Below are 18,372 nucleotides of genomic sequence, written 5' to 3' on the forward strand. Positions count from 1 at the left end.
TCCAGGTGTACACGTTCCTCTCAGAATGCCCTGCTGTGGAGAGGTTTTGTTCCCCACCGGTCTCCCCCGTTCCTGCGCACACAACTGCGCAACACAGACTGGTACACGCTTTTATGCCATTAGACCTTTAATTACACAAGCTGTGCTGTGAAATCATGTTCAGAGCGGGCCTTTTCCAAAGACGCTGGCGTTGGCAGGTGGTCACCAGAGCAGCTCAGCCTTCACCCCTTCTGCAAATGTCCTCTGTCAGCTTGGGGAAAAACTCCTCCAGGCCCCTCTGTCCTCCGAAGTCAGCGATGGCCCCAGAGCCACAGCAGGGTCAGGCTGTGTAGCTTGCTGACGGACCTCACCCAGAGATGGGGCCCGAGCACCAGGGAACTGGGCATTCAACTCCTGGGCCGGGGCTCATGGGGCAGGGAGACCCACAGCCCTCCAGGCTTCTCACTCAGACTAGAGTTTGGCAAGGAGGGCCAGAGGCCAAGCAGCTCCTGTCCCTTGCCTCCCTTTTCAGGAGACCTATGTGGGGACCTGCTAGGGAGGTGCCCGCTCCGGTCGATTTCATTCCCATTTCCACATGCTCTTTCCTGAATCATTCATGAGTGCCCCTATTCCCAAAGAGTCCCCCAAAGGGGCTTACAGCTTACAGGTAGCCTGAGCCACTTTGGAGCTGGTTTTTCTGTTCAGGGCTTGGCAGATAAAGGTCCCAGCTTCCAGGAGCTTCTGGAGGTTCACACCCTTCGAGAAACAAGAGGATGCTCTAGGTTATGCCATGCCTGCAGTGTCCAGGGAGACCTTGGACTGGACCCAAAACCAGTACTGAGAGAGTAATGGTGAAGACAGATGGGTTCTTGTTCCTCTTGTGCTGGGACAGCCTCTCCTTGCAAGGCTGCAGCCTTCTGCCATCTGGGGTGAACCCCCCAGGCTCCCCCTCTGTAAGATGTCTCTGTCTGTGGAATGGTTTCTACTGCTGCCACCAGGGCAGGGATCTTGCCAGTCTTGTTCCATCCCCGTCTCCAGCGCCCAGCGCAGGGCCCGGCCCACAGCAGTCAGCAAGTGCGGACTGAAGTGATAAAGACCGCCAGGTAAAGCGAGCCAGGAGGGAAGCACCAACTGAAAGGACCATCCCAAAAATCTGTCCGTGCCAGGAGCTCCCATGTACTGGTGTGTACCATGCACTCAGCTCTGGGCTGGGCACTCTGCACTTTCCTACCTAGTCACTGCAGCCCCATGAGAGAGGTGCTGCCAGCATTCACATTTCTTAGGTCCTGGGAGGTGAAATCATTTGTCAGGTCACACAGCTCGTGAGTGGAGGACCAGGTTTTAAACCAAGATCCATCTGGTCCCAAAGCTCAGACGCGGTAATGCTTCCAACCCACCACTGAGGGTCCTCACTGACTCTGACAGAGCCCTGGGGAGGGCTGTCTCCTTCTCCTGCCCTCTTTGTGGAATGAAACAGAGGTCCAGAGGGAACTGATTCAGGTCACGGATGTGGCCCTTTCCCTACACCTTGGTGCCTCCTCTGCTACCTCTTAACTCTCCTCACTATCAGCAAAAAAACCTCAACAAAACAATCCGCTTCTGGGACGCCTGGGTGGCTCAGTTGGTTAAGCAGCTGCCTTCAGCTCAGGTTATGATCCCAGCATCCTGGGATCGAGTCCCACATCGGGCTCCTTGCTCAGCAGGGAGCCTGCTTCTCCCTCTGCCTCTGCCTGCCATTCTGTCTGCCTGTGCTCGCTCTCTCTGATAAATAAAATCTTTAAAAAAAAAAACAAAACCCCAATCCGCTTCTGTCCTCGGACTTCAAGGAGAGTTCTAGTCATTTCAGGGCTGTTGCCACCAGGGGGCAGGCGAGCTTACCGTGTGAATGCCTAAGCCAGACAGCATGTAGACGAGGTCCTCAGTGGCCAAGTTTCCGGATGCCCCCTGTGCATAGGGACAGCCTCCGAGTCCTGCCACAGAAGAGTCCACGACACTCACTCCCATCTGGAAACACAAGGATCGTGAAACATGGGTGTCATTGTGGGGACAAGAGTCTACAAAGCCAGGAGGTCCTTGCAAACCTCCCAATCAACTGCTGCCTGAAATTCCACTGAGTTACTCCTTCCTTTGGCTAAGGAGTCTATTTATTTTTTAATTAATTAATTAATTAATTTAAAGATTTTATTTCTTTGACAGAGAGAGACACAGAAAGAGTAGGAACACAGGCAGGGGGAGAGGGAGAAGCAGGCTTCCCGCTGAGCAGGGAGCCTGACACTGGGCTCTGTCCTAGGACCCTGGGATCATGACCTGAGCCAAAGGCAGATGCTTAACGACTGAGTCACCAAGGTGTCCCTCAATGGTTCTTTTCAGTTCCTAAAACAGTGTGAGTCTCCTTTGTGGACAGTTTCCTCTGCCAGGGTTATCTTCCCTGGTTCCTTTCATGCTCAATTCCTGACCCTGAAACGTCTCCCCAGGTCCTTCCTGATCGCAAACCTAAAGGAAGCACTACCCTTGGTTCAGATTTCAGGCCTCTATCGTTTCCGGTGATTCATTTACCCCCCACCACCCCCACCTAAGTAAGGCTGCTCTCACTTCAAGTTGGGCCTCTAACCCCAGGCGGCCTATCCCTTTTCCCCAGCCAGGGCAGCCCACTTTCCTAATGACGTTTCCCTTTCTCCTCTCCCCTCAAACCTCTCACAGACCTTAACCTGGACAGCTACAATGGAGAAAACAAAGTTACAGAGTCATGTGGCTTAGAGACCTGAGCCTCTAGGAGATAACTTAATATAAAACAAAAAACAAAAAAAAAAACAACCAACCAACCAACCAAAAAAGGAAAAAAAAAACTCTAAGAACAAAGACGGCCCAGGACTGCTTTAGCAAACCTAAAGGCCACAGGCCAGACTTCAACCAATGTGACAGGAAGGTCAGATACAAGACAAACACAGCCTGTGGTGAGACACAGAGCTTTCCTTCTAAGGGGCCAGTTCACAGAATCCTCCTTCCAAGCCCACAAGGAGCAAAACTCGAGGGTAACCCAATCGGAAGCCTCAGTTCAATCTTTGGGGAGCAGCACCCCTGGAGTGACCTCTGCTGCCTCTCTGCCTCACCTCCCCTGCCCACTCCCTAAGCGCATGTGCAGTCACAACACTTGGTGGGCCTGGGGGGGTGTGTCCTCCCCAAACCCCACCTCAGCCTTTCAGCCCAGGGCTGCCTAGTCAGCTTCCTGTTCCCCCTTTTCCAACTGCTTTTCTTCCTCACATCCTCACTCAGGTCTCTCATGGCAAATCCACTCTGACCACCCCAGCTGGGACGGAGGCCATCCTTAGTCACGTGCTTCCTCCCTGCAAGTGACCTGTCCTAACACATGAGGATTACCACGGAACTCCCTTGACTGTCCCCCTCACACACCCTTACAGGCCAGGGTCACATGTCCGTGTCCTCTGTGGCCGCCCAGGGCCTGGCACACAAGTATCCGTGAGTGCTCACTGAAAGAACCCAGGAGCCTAGCTGGCCTGCCACTATGTCCTCCTGGAGGACGGACACGCGCCTTTTTCCTCGGACCCACCTTACCTGCAGGGCCACCAAGGTGTTGGCCAGGGCCTGGCCATAGGTGTCATGGCAGTGGACAGCTAGGGCAGCCACGGGCACCTCGTGCATGACCGCAGACAGCATGTCCTTCATGATCCCAGGAGTGCCCACACCGATGGTGTCCCCCAGGGAGATCTCGTAGCAGCCCATCGAGTATATCTTCTTGGTGACCTGGGGGAGCAAGCAAGCAAGCACTTGGAGGACATCAGATTCCTCAAGCCAAGTGTCCAAGACCTCAGAAGCAGAGATCCTGGGCAGGACATCTCCCTGTCCGAAAGGCTAAATTCCTGTCCGATCGTAGGCTGCTTACAAGTTTGAGTGGGGACGAAAACCGCTCTCTACTCACTAGGAAGCGGAGATGGAAGGACCAGAGCTGGCCCTGCAAGCCCGAGCTCTCCTCCCACCCGCTCCTACCCCCGCGGCCTCTGACTTCACGTGCCACCTCCACACCCTGCGTCAGAGCCAACAACTGGAATCAGGAACACGGACTCCTCTCACAGAACCGTCTTCAGTAAGATCTGCGACCTCGTGGGTCTGAGCAGCTATTTTCAACCTGTTTAAACTTTTAGAAGCTCATCTGCAAATCCCTGAAATCACTGAGAAACCAGTGCAACGTGTGCCCCTCTCGAGGAGATGCTGCCCCACACGGCGCTGCCACAAGTGGACGGTGCGACAGGGCAGGACGCAGAGGACACTCAGCACGGGCCTGCCAGGCACATGGGACTGGCGAGCACCCCACCGCCCGGGCAGCAGACTGAGGACAGCGGGTGGAGGCAAAGGCCACAGCGAAGCGGGGGGGGGGGGCCTCTGGAGTGACACACACTGGGGCCCCAACCCAGTTCGGCTGCTCCTTGGCTGGGGCGGGGGTGCTTGGAGCTTCCATCTCTCCTTCCAAGAAGCAGTGGTGAGGCTTTGCGCAGCGGCAGGGAGGGCTGGCGGGACGGGAGGCTGGGACAGGGGCAGAGCGGCCACTCTCGGGAGCACCGCTCTCTCCTTGATGCTCGCTGCTATGCCGGAAGGGAGGGGTGTGTGTGTGTGTGTGTGTGTGTTTCCTCGCTTGAGAAATGGACTAACAATAACACCAAATTTGCACAGTAACTTTGACAACAAAGGGGCATATGTCCTTGGGTTGCTGAGACCCTGTTCCCACACTGCTCTCCTCAGTGCTGACTTGGTTCCCGCTTGGAGGACAGCGAGGGTGAGGAACTTCTGGGACCCTGGGCAGGGAGGCCCTCCACGGATCACCTCAACTATCACCTGTCCACTGACCAGACGGCAAACTGAGTCAGAGGCTTCCAGGCTGGGGCAGAGGGTAGGGCTTCAAGCGCACTAGGAGGTGGGCCTCCAGGAGCAAGTGCTGGGCGGTGCTCCCAGAGGGGCGCAATGAAGGAGCTGCGGGAACGAATGACATCAGTGACCCACCAGGAACAGGTGGTGAGGGGAACCTCACAAGCAGGCAAGGCAGACAACCCTTGGAAAACCCCTGGCCCGATATACACACACCTCAGCTACTTTGGCCGGGGAGATCTTCCCTTCATAGGGGCATCCAAGCACACAGGAGACATACCTGCGGGAGGACAGGGGAGGGATGGTGTCAGGGCCCCAGAGCTCCCAGGCCCGCAGGGCTGACCTGGGTAGCTGTCTGACAGTCATCTCTGAGGTGCAGCAAGGTCAAATGCCCCCGGAAAAGGGAGATTCCTTCGGGGGGGAGGGCAGCGCATGGGGGGCCAGGAGGGGGCGGTGGAGAGCCAGGGCAGGGAAGGGATGGGCCTCCTCTGCTGCTTGCTGGGGAAGCTGGGGTTGCACAGGCCTGAGGAGAGAAGCCAGCCGAAGGGGGCAGTGAGCAGGCATCGGAGCCGTAGGGCGTTGAGATCAAGCAGAACAATGTGCCGCAAGGTAGCTGGGTCCCCTACTCCCATACTCCTTGGTCCCAGGAGGGGACCACGGACAGATGAAACCAAGCAGGAACAAAAGGGCTGGGCTGGCCTGAGGGCCAAGGATCGGCTGCTCCAGTGAGCTGCCCGAAGATTCACACTCATTTACTCAACAGATACTGAGAGAGCTGCCCACTACGTGCCCGGCACTGGGTCATGCAGTGAAAAGACGGACAAGGTCCCTACGCTCATGGAGGTTACTTCCAGTTAGCGAGCGAGCTGGTGAAAGGGCAACCGAAGGAACGGGTGAGATGATCCCAGAGAGATGTGCCACGAAGGGAAGAACGGCGGCGTGGCGGGAGCCAGGAGAGGCTGGCCGTAGCCAGGGTGGCCCAGAAAGACCTCCAGGCCGTGACACGGGAGCGAAGAGGGGAGCAGGCAGCAGGAGCCACTGGGAGAGCGTCCCGGGCAGAGAGCAGAGCAGCGTGGAGCCCAGGATGTGGAGAGGATGTGCTCAAGCTCAGAAGGACGGAAGATCTGGGCACAGCCAGCCAGCGACAGGGAACACAGCACGTGGCTGGACAGGAGGGCGCAGGCCAATCACGGTGCCCTGCGGCTGTGGGAAGGAGTTTGGATCTTTGGATCTTGGTGGGCTTCTGTTCCCACCTGCCCTGTTGGAGCTAAGGCCCCACTGAGACCTCTTAGAGTTTGGCAAGCTCTTCAGCATGTGAGAAGCAACACAGATGTTGTCTGGATACATCATTTTGGGCCCAAAGTTCTCAGAGTGTTTTCCCAACTTCCTTCTCCTCCTTGTTCTGCAGTCACTGCTGAGCAAGGAGATGGGAGATGCTGATAACGAGCACAGGCTTGGAGTCAGGGAGACCCCATGGGCCCCTGCTTCCCCACGCACCCCTCCCCCCAAAGCCACCTACCCCTTGCTTCCCCAGCGCCCTGGCGTGCTGGCCCTGCACTGCGGGAGGGAGCCCACAATGAACTGTGGCACGTGGGCTCTGCCCTCACGGGGTGCGGGGTCCATCGGGAGTGGGAGGCAGGGAAAAAGCTAACATGAAGCCAAGTGCTCTGTCAGAGGATATCTGGGGGCCCTGAGAGCCCGATGAGGGGTACTAACACCAGCTGAGGCCAGAAAAAGCTTCCTGGAGAAGCCAGAGGATGAGCAGAGTTAGCCTGGACAAGTAGGATGTAGGATAGGAGAGGACTAAGTCTAGGGAAAGCACATGCAAAGGCCCAGAGGCAAGAGTGGGAGCATGGAAGTAAGGACTGAAGTTCCAGTCAGGCTGGAATGCTGCGAGCTGAGGAGGCAGGGCTGGATGGTTAGCAGCAGTGGACAACGAGGCTGCAGACAAAGGCAGTGTCTCGGAAGCCAAGTGGGAAGTCCAGAGAGCATCACTGACAGGTTTTAACCAGGGAGTGAGGTGATCACACGTGCACTTTCTGAAAGAGCACGCTGGCTGCAGTGTAGACAGTGTATGACTTCACAGCCGACTCTTCGGCCTTCCTGAGCCGGTTCTGTCCTCTGGAAGCAGGGACAGCCCTGCTTGCTGGATGACCATGGGGTCACAGTCAGATAACACAGGGATGATGCCTAGCACTCTGGCGTGAAAGATGTGATGCTGGAGACCTAGAAGCCGAGAGGGCTCCTCAGACCTGTGTGATTGGGGGTGCTGGAGCTGGGATTCATCTGACCTCCACAGACTCCAGGGAGTGTCCTGTCCTGCTGGATTCCTCTGGGGAACAGACCCAGGTTTGGAGAAAGCACTTGCCAGGATTTCTTCTGACCACATCTACTCGAGGAGAGATGTCAAGGTGTAGAGTGTAGGCAGCCTGTGCTCAGGATAAGGAGTTTGTAGGGGGAAGGTGGCTTGAGTCAGAGCCTGGCCACCTTTCCAGAATGGTTCTGAGGAGAAGGCAGGCAGCACTGACATGGAGTGACTCACCCACGCACGGGGATACCGGCGGCCCGAGCCGCCCTCAGGATCTCGTCAGATCGCTGTAAACTCTCCTCAATGGAGCAATTGGTGTTCTTCTTGGTGAACAGCTCTGAGGCAGCAACAAAGACCGTCACCTCCTTGGCTCCAGCGGCAATCTGCCAATAGCCGGGTGAATTCCTTTCAGCTTTTTTTCTCTTTGAGGAACACCAGCGTTGGCAAAGTGGCAAAAGCCCTTGTCTTACAGTGAATTTTATAACACACAAATATCATGAGTTGAACTGTGACCACCCCCCACCAAAAGAAGGTCTGTAGAAGTCCTAATCCCCAGTACCTCAGAATGTGGCCTTATTTGGAAATAGGGTAGGTGTAGCAGTAATTGGTTAAAATGAGGTCATAGTGGTCGTGACTCCAATAGGAATGGCGTCCTTCTAAGATGGCGGCCATGTGAGGACACACACAGAGGCCAGTGAAGGCACAGGTGGGATGGGAGTGAGGTGAGCAAGAGCTGCCGGTCTTCACCAGAAGCTAGGACAGCCACATCCTCCCAGCCCCCAGGAGGGAACAGTGGTATGTGGAGGAACCAAGTACCCCCGGGGTTTCAGACTTTGTGCCACCACAGCTGTGAGAGAACACATTTCTGTTGTTCTAAGGCACCTAAGCTTTTGGTATTTTCTTATGGCAGCCCTAGGAATGAAAACAGTGAATTCTAGCCCCATCAAAGAAACACAACCACCCTGAGCCTTCCCCCAGGGCCCAGCACGGCTGCTGTCATCACCGTCCTGGATGTCACTCTTAAGAACAGCTTTCTGGGGCGCCTGGGTGGCTCAGTGGATTGGAGCCTCTGCCTTCGGCTCAGGTCATGATCCCAGGGTCTTGGGATTGAGCCCCGCATCGGGCTCTCTGCCTGCTTCCTCCATCTCTGCCTGCTTCTCTGCCTACTTGTGTTCTCTGTCTGTCAAATAAATAAATAAAATCTTTAAAAAAAAAAAAAAAAAAAAAAAGAACAGCTTTCTGGGGCGCCTGGGTGGCTCAATGGGTTAAACCTCTCCTTCAGCTCAGGTCATGATCTCAGGGTCCTGGGATCGAGCCCCGCATCGGGCTCTCTGCTCAGCGGGGATCCTGCTTCCCCGTCTCTCTCTGCCTGCCTCTGGCTACTTGTGATCACCTCTCTGTCAAATAAATAAATAAAATCTTTTTAAAAATTATATATATATATATAGAGAGAGAGAGAGAACAGCTTTCTGCCTAAATTCACAATCAGCATCCCCAGTGACATTCTTGTCCAACACTCCAGGAAAGATGGCAGATACCAGCAACCACTGTGGGGAGCACAATCTTCTCTAAGGAGAAAATGGATAATGACAACAAGAGCTAATATTTACTAAGCACTTACTTTCTTCAAGCCTCTTGTTAAGTAATAAGGGTGCATTCTAGCCTCTGAAATCCTTCCAGCATTAGGTACTATGATCAGCCCTAATTTACAGGCATAATCTGAGGCTCAGAGAGGTTAAACAGCTGGTCAAGGTCAGAGAGCTGGGGGTGGCAGGGCCAGGACTGCCTTGGGTCTGTCTGACAGTGCTCATCATTACCAGAGGCAAGCCCTTCAGACAGATGGCCCAGGACAGGGACTAGGCCCAGCGACAACACAGGGACCAACATCATCAATCTCATTTCAGGGGCCCCCCGCCATCAAGCGAGTCTCTTACTGCTGCCTGGAAGCCTTTGATATTCGGGGTCAGGACTGGGTAGTTGATGCCAGGAAATTTCTGGATGCCCTTCAAAACTTCAGCATTGTCAGCCATCTGGGAGCCAAAGGAGACATTACCAGGTCACTGCCAAGGCAGAGAGCACAGGTAGAAAAAGTGTTTCTATCACACAATCTCTGTTGTCTAGAAGCCCTGGAGGAGTCCTTTTGCAGAGCTGGGTCTCTCCAGTGCTTCTCTCCAGTACTCTTTGTTTGACCGCTGATGGGCCCAGGGCTCCTTGGTGCAAGTAAGTCCCCCAATTTCTCCTACGGCTAATACTAACAGCTTCTCACAAGCGGCGACAACACTACCAGCCATTTACCGAGAAACTCTGTTACTTAACACTCAGCTGAAACAAGATCTCTCTTTCTACTTGATTGTTTCTGTGAACCAGGAGTCATCTGTCTCTCCCTTTTACAAACACAGACGCCACATCTCTAGACAGGGCTAGAGATTCTAGACTTCCAGAGCCAGAAGAGGCTTGAGAGGCCACCCTAAGCTCGGAGAGGGGAAGATCTCACCAAGGTCCCCAAGCAAGTCAGGGCCAAAGCCAAGATGGAATCCAAGCCTCCTGCCTTCCGGGTGATGGTCTTCTGCTGCCCCATGCTTACAGAAGTCACAAGAGCAAGCCAGAGGTCTGGAGCCCTATGTTCCCAACATCTACGTTCTTCCAGGGCAACTGCAAAACTTCACATCTGTCTCATCTGAGAAACGATTACTGAGGGCTGGGGCTCACCTGGGGCACCCACTTGGGGGACACAAAGCTGGTGGCTTCTATAACGGGGAGTCCTGCTTCAGAAAGCATGTCTATCAGCTTGATTTTTGTAGAAGTAGATACGATATTCTGTGATGGAGAAAGAAACACCAGAAAAGACGGGTCAGCAAAAGTGGGAACCAAATGGCCTCAGCCACAGTGCCTGTTAGTCCAAAGCTTGGCTACAGCATGCACTTCGCTATCTCTACTCTCAGACACAAGCACGAATCCACGTGTAATTCAGGCCAACAGGTGGGGGACAGCTTCAAGTTCTACAGATAGTATTTTGCAGGGGAGGCAGCTTCTCGCCTGAGAGGACTAAATGTGTACACGGAAACAATAGTTTTGTATCATAAAGCCTTTTTCTTAACTGTTTCTTGATTTATGACCCCATCGTAAACCAACTGAGAGCCATGTGCCGTGGCCTGATAGGGCAGTGATGACTAACCCTCTGTCTGGGTCCTGTTCCGTCTCCGAACTCGCACCAGACCTGATCCTCCCATGGTTGGCCTCCCGCTTCTCTCTCTCCCTCCCCCACCATGCCTAGTTGCTCATTAGATTCTACGGTTCTCTCTTTCCAAATCTACTACCATTCCTCCCTGTATGTTATGGCATGGTCTCACTCTACCAATTCATCCCACACAGGAATCTTTCTAAAACAGTCTCCATTGTTTCAGTCTCCTGCTCAAAAGCCTTCCATGGCTCCCTAGTGCTTACAGGATTAGATAAAAAAAATTCCAAGAACTCAAAGTCTTTCTCACCAGGCCTTTTCACACCAACCCCATCAATTTCTCTCCCATTACTTTACCTTAATCCATCCCATAAGTAATTTCTGGAGCCCTCCATGTTCCAGGCATGGTGCTAGGTGCTAGGGATACAGCAGTGGACAGAACAGACACGATTCTGCCCTCACATAACTTTTAGTTTATTGTTATCAATAAGTTCTCACTACTGAAGCTACGCCTTCCAAAAAAAGAAAAAGCTTTTCCGATTGAAAAAATAATGCACAATTATTTCAGAAAACGTGCCCCAAACAAACAAAAACATCCTTAAAATCTCCCAGAGATAACACTAGTTACATCATAATGTGACTTTCTAGATCTGTGCAGTCCAATATATTAGACACTAGCCATAAGTGGTTATTTAAATTTACATGAATTTAAATTACATAAAAACAAAATTTCAGTTTCCCCGCTACAGCAGTCACATTTCAAGTGCTCAAAACCCACGTGTCCAAGACAGATCACATCTAGAACATTTCCATCTTCACAGAAAGTGCTACTGGACAGCACTGTTCTAGATCCTTCTCTAGGCGGATGTTCCCACAGATGTATAAGCTTTTTGTTTTACATAGAAGTGCAAGATTAAAGAAAATGCCTATGATTTTATAATCTGTTTAGTCACTTAACATACTCCTATATTAGTACAGCTTCCTAATCCATTTAATGAAGTCATTAAAGTATATTTGAGCTAACTTTCTCCACACTGAGCACTGAGGCGGTTTCCAACTATTTTATTACAACAAGGTTGTGAGGAGCATCTCCAAGGCTAAGTCTTTGCATGTGGCCTTCATGACATCCTTTGGTAAGTCCCCTCATGCGGAATTGGAATTGCCAGGTGAAAGGCATGCCCTCACCTTCCGTCCACTCTCCTGTGGCCTTTCCCATCTGCCCTGCCGCACGGACCGGGCAACACCACACCTGATATGCCACCGTCTTAGTCTGCTGTACTGTCACCCCACCCCACCTGGCCTCCTCAACCTCTCGACTTTGCTTGGCGTCAGCTGGGGCAACCCGATCTGGCACAGCTCTGTCCACCCCTCTGCGCCCACCACAGGCAACTCTCACTGCTCGAAAAACCTCTTTTGGTTGATTTCCATCTTTACCTTTTCATTCTGTAGTCCATCTCGGGCACCAACTTCCACAATTTTCACTCGCTTTGGGAAAGTACCCAGAGAAGAGGTGCTGACCTTTGGTTTAAAAGAGGAAAAACAAAAAGGGTTGGGAGAAGATTGTCACAATTCTCCAAGGAGACAAATCTAAAAGAAGGGACCCCTCTTCACTGAGATAGGACGCAGCATCTCTCATTTGGATGGTTTTAGAAGGAAAAACGTAAAGAACAAAAGCATTTCACTGAGGAATGGGCACGAGATTCCTGCTCCTAGTACCGGCCCATTTCCAACGGCCCGTCTGCCAGCTGAGCATGTAGGTTGTTTCCTACACAAACCTATTTGCACCTCCCCAAACAGAACTGTTTAAATTCCGTCTGGCTTCATGCTTTCTCAGTAAAAAGCAACACATGTATTCCATTGCTTAAGCCAGAAACCTGACTCATCCCCTTACCCCACTCCCCGTGGGCTAGAAGGTTCTTATCATTTGGTTCCTGCTGATCTCAGTGAACTCATGACTTGTTTCTACTGTCCCACATCCCCAATGAACTCCTTACTTGTCCTGACTCCCTCATATTCCCCTCCCCACCCCACCCCCAGTAGAGGGTCCCTATACTGCAGCCCCAGTGGCCTTCCTCCCACAGCAGGGCCCCAAGGCTTACTACTCCCTCCGCCCAGAATGCTCTTCCACATTTGGCTCCTTCTCATCGTTCAGCCAGATGGGCCTCCTCTGACTGCCCTTTGTAAAGCTGCCGATCCCCTGACCCTCAACATTTTCTATTTAAAAACTCTAATTCCCGGGGCGTCTGGGTGGCTTAGTCGGTTAAGCGTCCGACTCGTGATTTCAGCTCTGGTCATGGTCTCAGGGTTGTGAGACTGAGCCCTGCATTAGGCTCCGCCCTGGGTATGGAGCCTGCTTGAGATTCCCTCTCCAGGAATAGCAAATAAATGCATGAAGGGCATAGCCACCCCGGGGGAAGGAGGAGGACTTGTTATGTAACAGTCACAGGCTGGGTGATGGCAAGGGGTACGACTGGGGAGAGAGGACACCAACAGCTGAAGACAGTTTAAAAAAAAAAAAGGCTTTTCCACTTAGAGTCTGCCCCAAATCCTCTCCACCTTACCCCCAAGCAATATGAAGCTTCTTTTCCCTCTTTCCTCTGTTCTTAATATTGTAACTCTTCAAATTAACTTTGCTTTACCAGATTTAACCTGGTAAATCTGGCAGGATAAACATACTGCAGTGGGGCAAGGGGAGAAGTGCACTCGGTAATCTATTAAGGATCCCAAACACCTGAAACCCTCAAGGAAGGAAGCGCTCCCTGCTACAGATCAGCTGGAACTTGAACAACTCACCTGAACTGGCCTTGCCTTCAGCCAGCAAAACTTCCTAGAGACTAAAGTGACGAGCCATTGAATTGCATGAAGTTACCAGGCTAGGTTGGAAGGTCCCTGCCAGTTGAATGTCCCTACAACAGGGTTGTTCAGCCTTTGCTGATACGCTGCCCTAAGTTGATCCCACTGGAATGTGAGCTGCATGAGACTTTGTTTTATCCATTGCTGTAATTCTAAGGCCCTGGGACATAACAGGGGCTTGAGAGATAACTGCTGGATGTTGTTGAAAGCACGCAAGACCTGCTTCCAAGCTCCTTTTACGAAAACAGAACAAACTTAATTCCACGTCCTTTGGGGCACCTGGGTGTCTTGATCGTTAAGCGTCTTCCTTCAGCTCAGGTCATGATCCCAGGGTCCTGGGACTGAGCCCAGCATCAAGCTCCCTGCTTGGCAAGAAGCCTGCTTCTCTCTCTCCCACTCCCCCTGCTTCTGTTCCCTCTCTCACTGTGTCTCTGTCAAATAAATAAAATCTGAAGAAAAAAAAAAATTCCATCTCCTTTCCCATAACAACTCTTCACATAAAAATAAAACAATCACATTTATTAAGCACTTAATATTTGCCAGGCACTCGTACGAGCCTTTGACACATTAACCTTTATCAACCTCTCAAGCTTATTCGGTAGAACCATTACAATCTCCATTTTAATGTGAAAAATATGAAGCCCAGAGATTGAGTAACTTTCCCAAGATCACATGGTTAGCTGGGCAAGAGTCATTATCTGAACCTGGCAGTGTTGATCTACAGCGCTAGCTCTTAATCCCTGGGCCACGTTGCCTCTGCCGCCTTTCTGCCCTCGACACCCTCCCCCGCCACCACCAGTATTCTCTTGTCTTGGTTAAACACCCAGTTCATTCCCTCGGTATAGCCCTGCTCAGAGAGTATCTCCTCTAACCACAGAAGTCCAGGGCCAAGCCTCCTGAGCTATGGCCTATCTATACCAACAGCTAATACCAACTAAAGCCCACTGCTAACTTCAGGATCTGTACCTCATTTAGTACCTACATGGCAGGGACTATCATTATCTCAACCTCATACAGGAAGAAACAGTCTCAGAAAGATTCTCCAAAATCACACAGCTAGCAAGTGAAGTCTGGCTTGAACCATCTGTTTCTGACACCAAGCCTCTGCTAGTAACCCCACGGCAGATCTATGACCTCATTACACCAGGAATTTTTTCAAAGCATATTAATATCCACCATCTCACGTAATTTTCTTAGTCTTCCAAGTTGGAAGTACCATCTTTATTTTACACATTAATGATCGGTAGGGGTGGGTGGCCTAGTAGACAGTAAAGTGGCTTTCTGAGGGGCCCACTTGTGAAGATGGTGTGATCTCCCCACTACACACTTAGACTCCTTTTAAATCAAAGCAAAATTAATGCACCTCATTTATCACTTATTCTGAGCTAAAGCAATGTCAAATTGCTTCCCTTAACCTCTAAAGAACTCAGATAATGTTTACCCATGTTACAGACGGGCAAACTGAGGTTTAGAGAGCAAACAACGGTCATGCGACCTAGAAAGTAGCAGAACCACTGGGAAACCACAGCTTCAACTTTAGCCAAAACCATTTATTTCTTCAACCCCTCGTTCAACTGGGTCTCTTACACTTCCCCTCCAGTCACTGAGCATTGGTGGGGGAAACATCAGGATCAACATGCCCAAAGTACAATTCCAAGGCAATCAGTCGCACATGGTCCTAAGTCCCCAAACGCAGCAAGAGCTGGAAAAGCAGGCAAAGGGAGAGGGAGGACCTCGCTTTTTCCACTCGGAACTGGAAGATTATACGTATCACTTCTGAGGAGCTTGGAGAGCTCAGAGGGAGAAGGTGCCAGGGTGGCCGGGAAGAGCCTTAGACGGAATCAGGGCACCTGGGATGGCGCCCCAGGTCTCCACGACCCGAGCAAGTCGTTCCCCATCTCTGGTCCTCACTCTCCCCATGTCCCTCAAGAGATGTGGGCGGAACAAAGATCGAGACTCCAAGGCCCTCCGGACAGTGGCCTGGGCAACTGCCCGGCTTCGCCTCTCAGAGCGCTGCCATTACGGGCCAGGGCCCCGACCCCGACTGTCACGGTGCCTGTAGGGCCACCCCTCGGCGGGCCGGGGCACTTACAGCCCGGAGAGACGCTAAGCCCACCAGTCTCCGCGGCAGCGCGTTCCTCATGGTCGCCATCTTGGCCCAGCTTCCCCCGCCGCCCCCAGCTGAGTCCCACGTGACCGCCGACAGCCCAGTGGGCGTGCCCCGCGTTTGGGGGCGGTGCTTCTGGAGTAACGTAAAGACGCCCTGCGAGGGCTGTTTCCAGCTTCTAGGAGGTTTTCATTCCATTTGGGCAGTTTTTTTTTTCATCCATTATGTTTTTTCTGAGTGCTTTCTACTTGCCATGGCAAAGTGAGGCTAGGACTATGAAAATGAACAAGAAATAATCAAGGGGTTTAGAGTTCGGGAGCTCTGGGAAGACATATTAATAATCACACAATTAGTTGCATAATTACTACCTTTCGCAATAAAAGACGGAGCATTTTGCCATGCGCTGTTCTGAGTTCCTCGGCCGTGTTAACTCTTCCATCACGATCTCCAGGATTTACATGCTGGCAGTCGACGGGAGGGAGAGGAAGAGCGCGCGCGCGCTCTAGTGAGCGAGAAACATCCTTTGATTTCATCCTTTTAAAATGGGTAAGATTTTATGCAGATAAAGAAGACACAAGAAGAACTTTCCAGAGAACATAACATATGCCAAGACCCTGAGGCAAAGCAATTGAATGCTTAGAGCAGTGTTTTTCAACCATGTTGTACCCCATTAACTGGTTATAACACTAATCTAATGGGTGCCAACTTAAAAAAAAAAAAGCATTGGAGTGTACTGTGTAAGTAATAAAGTTAAGTATTGCTTTGCAAATCTTGTTTGTTGTTATATATGTCAACCAGATTGCAATGTAGGCTTACTGTAGGCTTCAATTAGAAATGTTTGGGGGAAAAAATTGTTTTAGGAAGATGGAAAGAAGGCCAGAATGACTGCAGAGCTGCGAGGGAGTAGGGACAGACTTTCCACTAAGATGGGAGAGATTGACAGGGACCATAGCACCGACTTTGGAGAACACATAGCAATTCATTTAATGGATTTTAAACAAAGAGATGATCAAATTTGCATTTCGTGATTAGTCACTGTGGCTTCTGGGTGGGTGGATATCCAAATGTTAAGTACACTGACTGGCATTCTTAGGTGAGCAGAGAGGGTACTGTCCCTGCCTCCAGGGGCCTCAGATTTTAGCTATGGAGAGAACAAAACCTGGTAAGTGTTCTGTTTTGCTTCTGCAGCACCCAAAATTCCCTCCGTCATAACAGACCTGTACTCCCAGAATTCTCAAACCTCCAGCTAGAGGACTGAACATGACCCAAAACTACTAGCATGACATTTATTTCAAAATATTTATGTGTGATGTTCATGACTATAATTTTTGACTTTCAAGAATTGCACAGTGAAGGGGCGCCAGGGTGGTTCAGTGGGTTTAGCCTCTGCCTTCAGCTCAGGTCGTGATCTCGGGGTCCTGGGATCAAGTCCCGCATCAGGCTCTCTGTTTTGCAGGGAGCCTGCTTCCTCCTCTCTCTCTCTCTGCCTGCCTCTTTGCCTGCTTGGTCTCTCTCTGTCAAACAAATAAATAAAATCTTAAAAAAAAAAAAAAAAAAGAATTGCACAGTGAAAACTACAAACACTTCCTGAAGTTAAAAAGACAGGAATTAGGGGCAGCTGGGGGCTCGGTCAGTTAAGTGTCTGCCTTTGGTTCAAGTCATGATCTTGGGGTCCTGGGATGGAGCCCTGCATTGGGCTCCCTGCCTAGCAGGTAGTCTGCTTCTCCCTCTCCCTGTGTTCTTCCCCCTTGCTGCTGGAGCACACCCTCTCTCTCTGACAGGACCCTGGGATCATAACCCAAGCCGAAGGCAGATGCTTAACTGACTGAGCCACCCAGGCCTCCCTAAAGGAGATTTTTAAGTATCTCTGCACCCAGTGTGGGACTGGAACTTATGACCCTGAAATCAAGAGTCGCATGCTCTTCTGAGCCAGCCAAGTGCCACTCTATTCCTAGTTTCTTGAGCATATGTATTACAAAAAGGTGTTGAATTTTGTCAAATGTGTTTCTGCTACAGTGTTTTTTTCCCCTTCATTTTGTTAATGTGGTTTATTACAATGATTGATTTCTGTATCTTGAACCATCCTTGCATCCCATGAATAAATCCCACTTGGTGATGGTGTGTAATACTTTGAATATGTTGCTGATTTTGGTTTGCTAGTATTTTGTGGAAGAGTTCTGCATCAATGATGATAAGGGATGTTGGTCTGTAGTCTTCTGCTAGTGTCTTTGTCTGGATTTGGTGCCAGGCTAATGCTGGCCTCATAGAGTAAGTTAGGAAGTTTTCTCTCCTCTTTACTTTTCTGGAAATGTTAGTTCTTTAAATGTTTAGTAGAATTCACCAAAGAAGCTAAGAACCAAAGAAGGTTCCAGGGCTTTTCTTTGTCAGGAGATCTTAAAATTACTGATTTGATCTCCTTACTTGTTCTACGTCTATTCAGGTTTTCTATTTCTTTGTGATTTAGTCTTGGTAGGTTTTGTGTTTTAGAAAATTTCTCAGTTCATCTAGTTACCCAATTTGTTGGAGTATAGCTGCTCTATAGTGCTCCCATAATCCTTTTCATTTCTGTAGAACTCATAGTAGTATCCCATTTTCATTTTTATTTTAGTAATTTGGATCTTTTTCCTCAGTCCAACTTAGCTATGGGTTTGTCATTTTGCTGATCTTTTCGAAAAACCAACTTTATCTTCTCTGTTGTTTTTCTCTATTTTGTTTATCTTTGCTCTAACGTGGTTTTTCTTCAATCTTCTTTCAATTCCTCAGACTCAGTAATTTACATTGTCCTATCTTCTGGTACAATATTCTTTCTTCTGCCTACTCAAATCTGCCTTTGAATCCCTCTGGGGAATTTCTCATTTCATTTGTACTTTTCAGCTCCAAAATTGTGTTATGTGTGTGGTTTCTTCTTAGATTATCTATCTAGCCATTTCTTCATATATCTGTTTCATTCATACATCATTTTCTTGACTTCCCCACAGCTTCCTTTACTTTTCTGAGTATCTTTAAGGCAGCTGTTTTAAGGTCTGTCTAGTTTATCTGCCACCAGGTCTTTTTCAGGGGCTTGTTTCA

General features: G+C 50.5%; 1 protein-coding gene across 3 annotated transcripts; it reads right to left on the bottom strand.

The window, feature by feature from the left end:
• Positions 1–109: 109 nt before the first annotated feature.
• On the bottom strand, positions 110–15,397 carry HMGCL (3-hydroxy-3-methylglutaryl-CoA lyase). 3 transcript variants are annotated; one of them, XM_004741192.3, is made up of 10 exons: positions 15,289–15,396; positions 11,778–11,861; positions 9,875–9,982; positions 9,100–9,195; positions 7,400–7,548; positions 5,074–5,137; positions 3,553–3,741; positions 1,858–1,983; positions 645–735; positions 110–230 (listed from the first exon to the last, which is right to left on the bottom strand). In XM_004741192.3, coding segments are annotated over exons 1-10 (969 nt in total). In that variant the 5' UTR covers positions 15,349–15,396; the 3' UTR covers positions 110–228. The 3 variants fall into 3 exon arrangements, with proteins under 3 accessions (XP_004741249.1, XP_004741248.1, XP_004741250.1); XM_004741191.3 differs by having other exon boundaries at positions 110–735; XM_004741193.3 differs by lacking the exon at positions 9,100–9,195 and having other exon boundaries at positions 110–735; positions 15,289–15,397.
• Between the last annotated feature and the right edge of the window lie 2,975 nt (positions 15,398–18,372).

Source organism: Mustela putorius, unplaced genomic scaffold, assembly GCF_011764305.1.
Source record: "Mustela putorius furo isolate JIRA1106 unplaced genomic scaffold, ASM1176430v1.1 tig00003853_pilon_pilon_pilon, whole genome shotgun sequence".
Taxonomy (NCBI): Eukaryota; Metazoa; Chordata; class Mammalia; order Carnivora; family Mustelidae; genus Mustela; species Mustela putorius.

Coding starts and splice junctions, on each gene's coding strand:
- HMGCL (XM_004741191.3), bottom strand. CDS start 15,348: ATGGCGACCATGAGGAACGCGCTGCCGCGGAGACTGGTGGGCTTAGCG. Junction 11,862..15,288: donor GCTTAGCGTCTCTCCGGGCT/GTAAGTGCCCCG, acceptor TTTAAACCAAAG/GTCAGCACCTCTTCTCTGGG. Junction 7,549..9,099: donor TCAAAGGCTTCCAGGCAGCA/GTAAGAGACTCG, acceptor GGCTATTGGCAG/ATTGCCGCTGGAGCCAAGGA.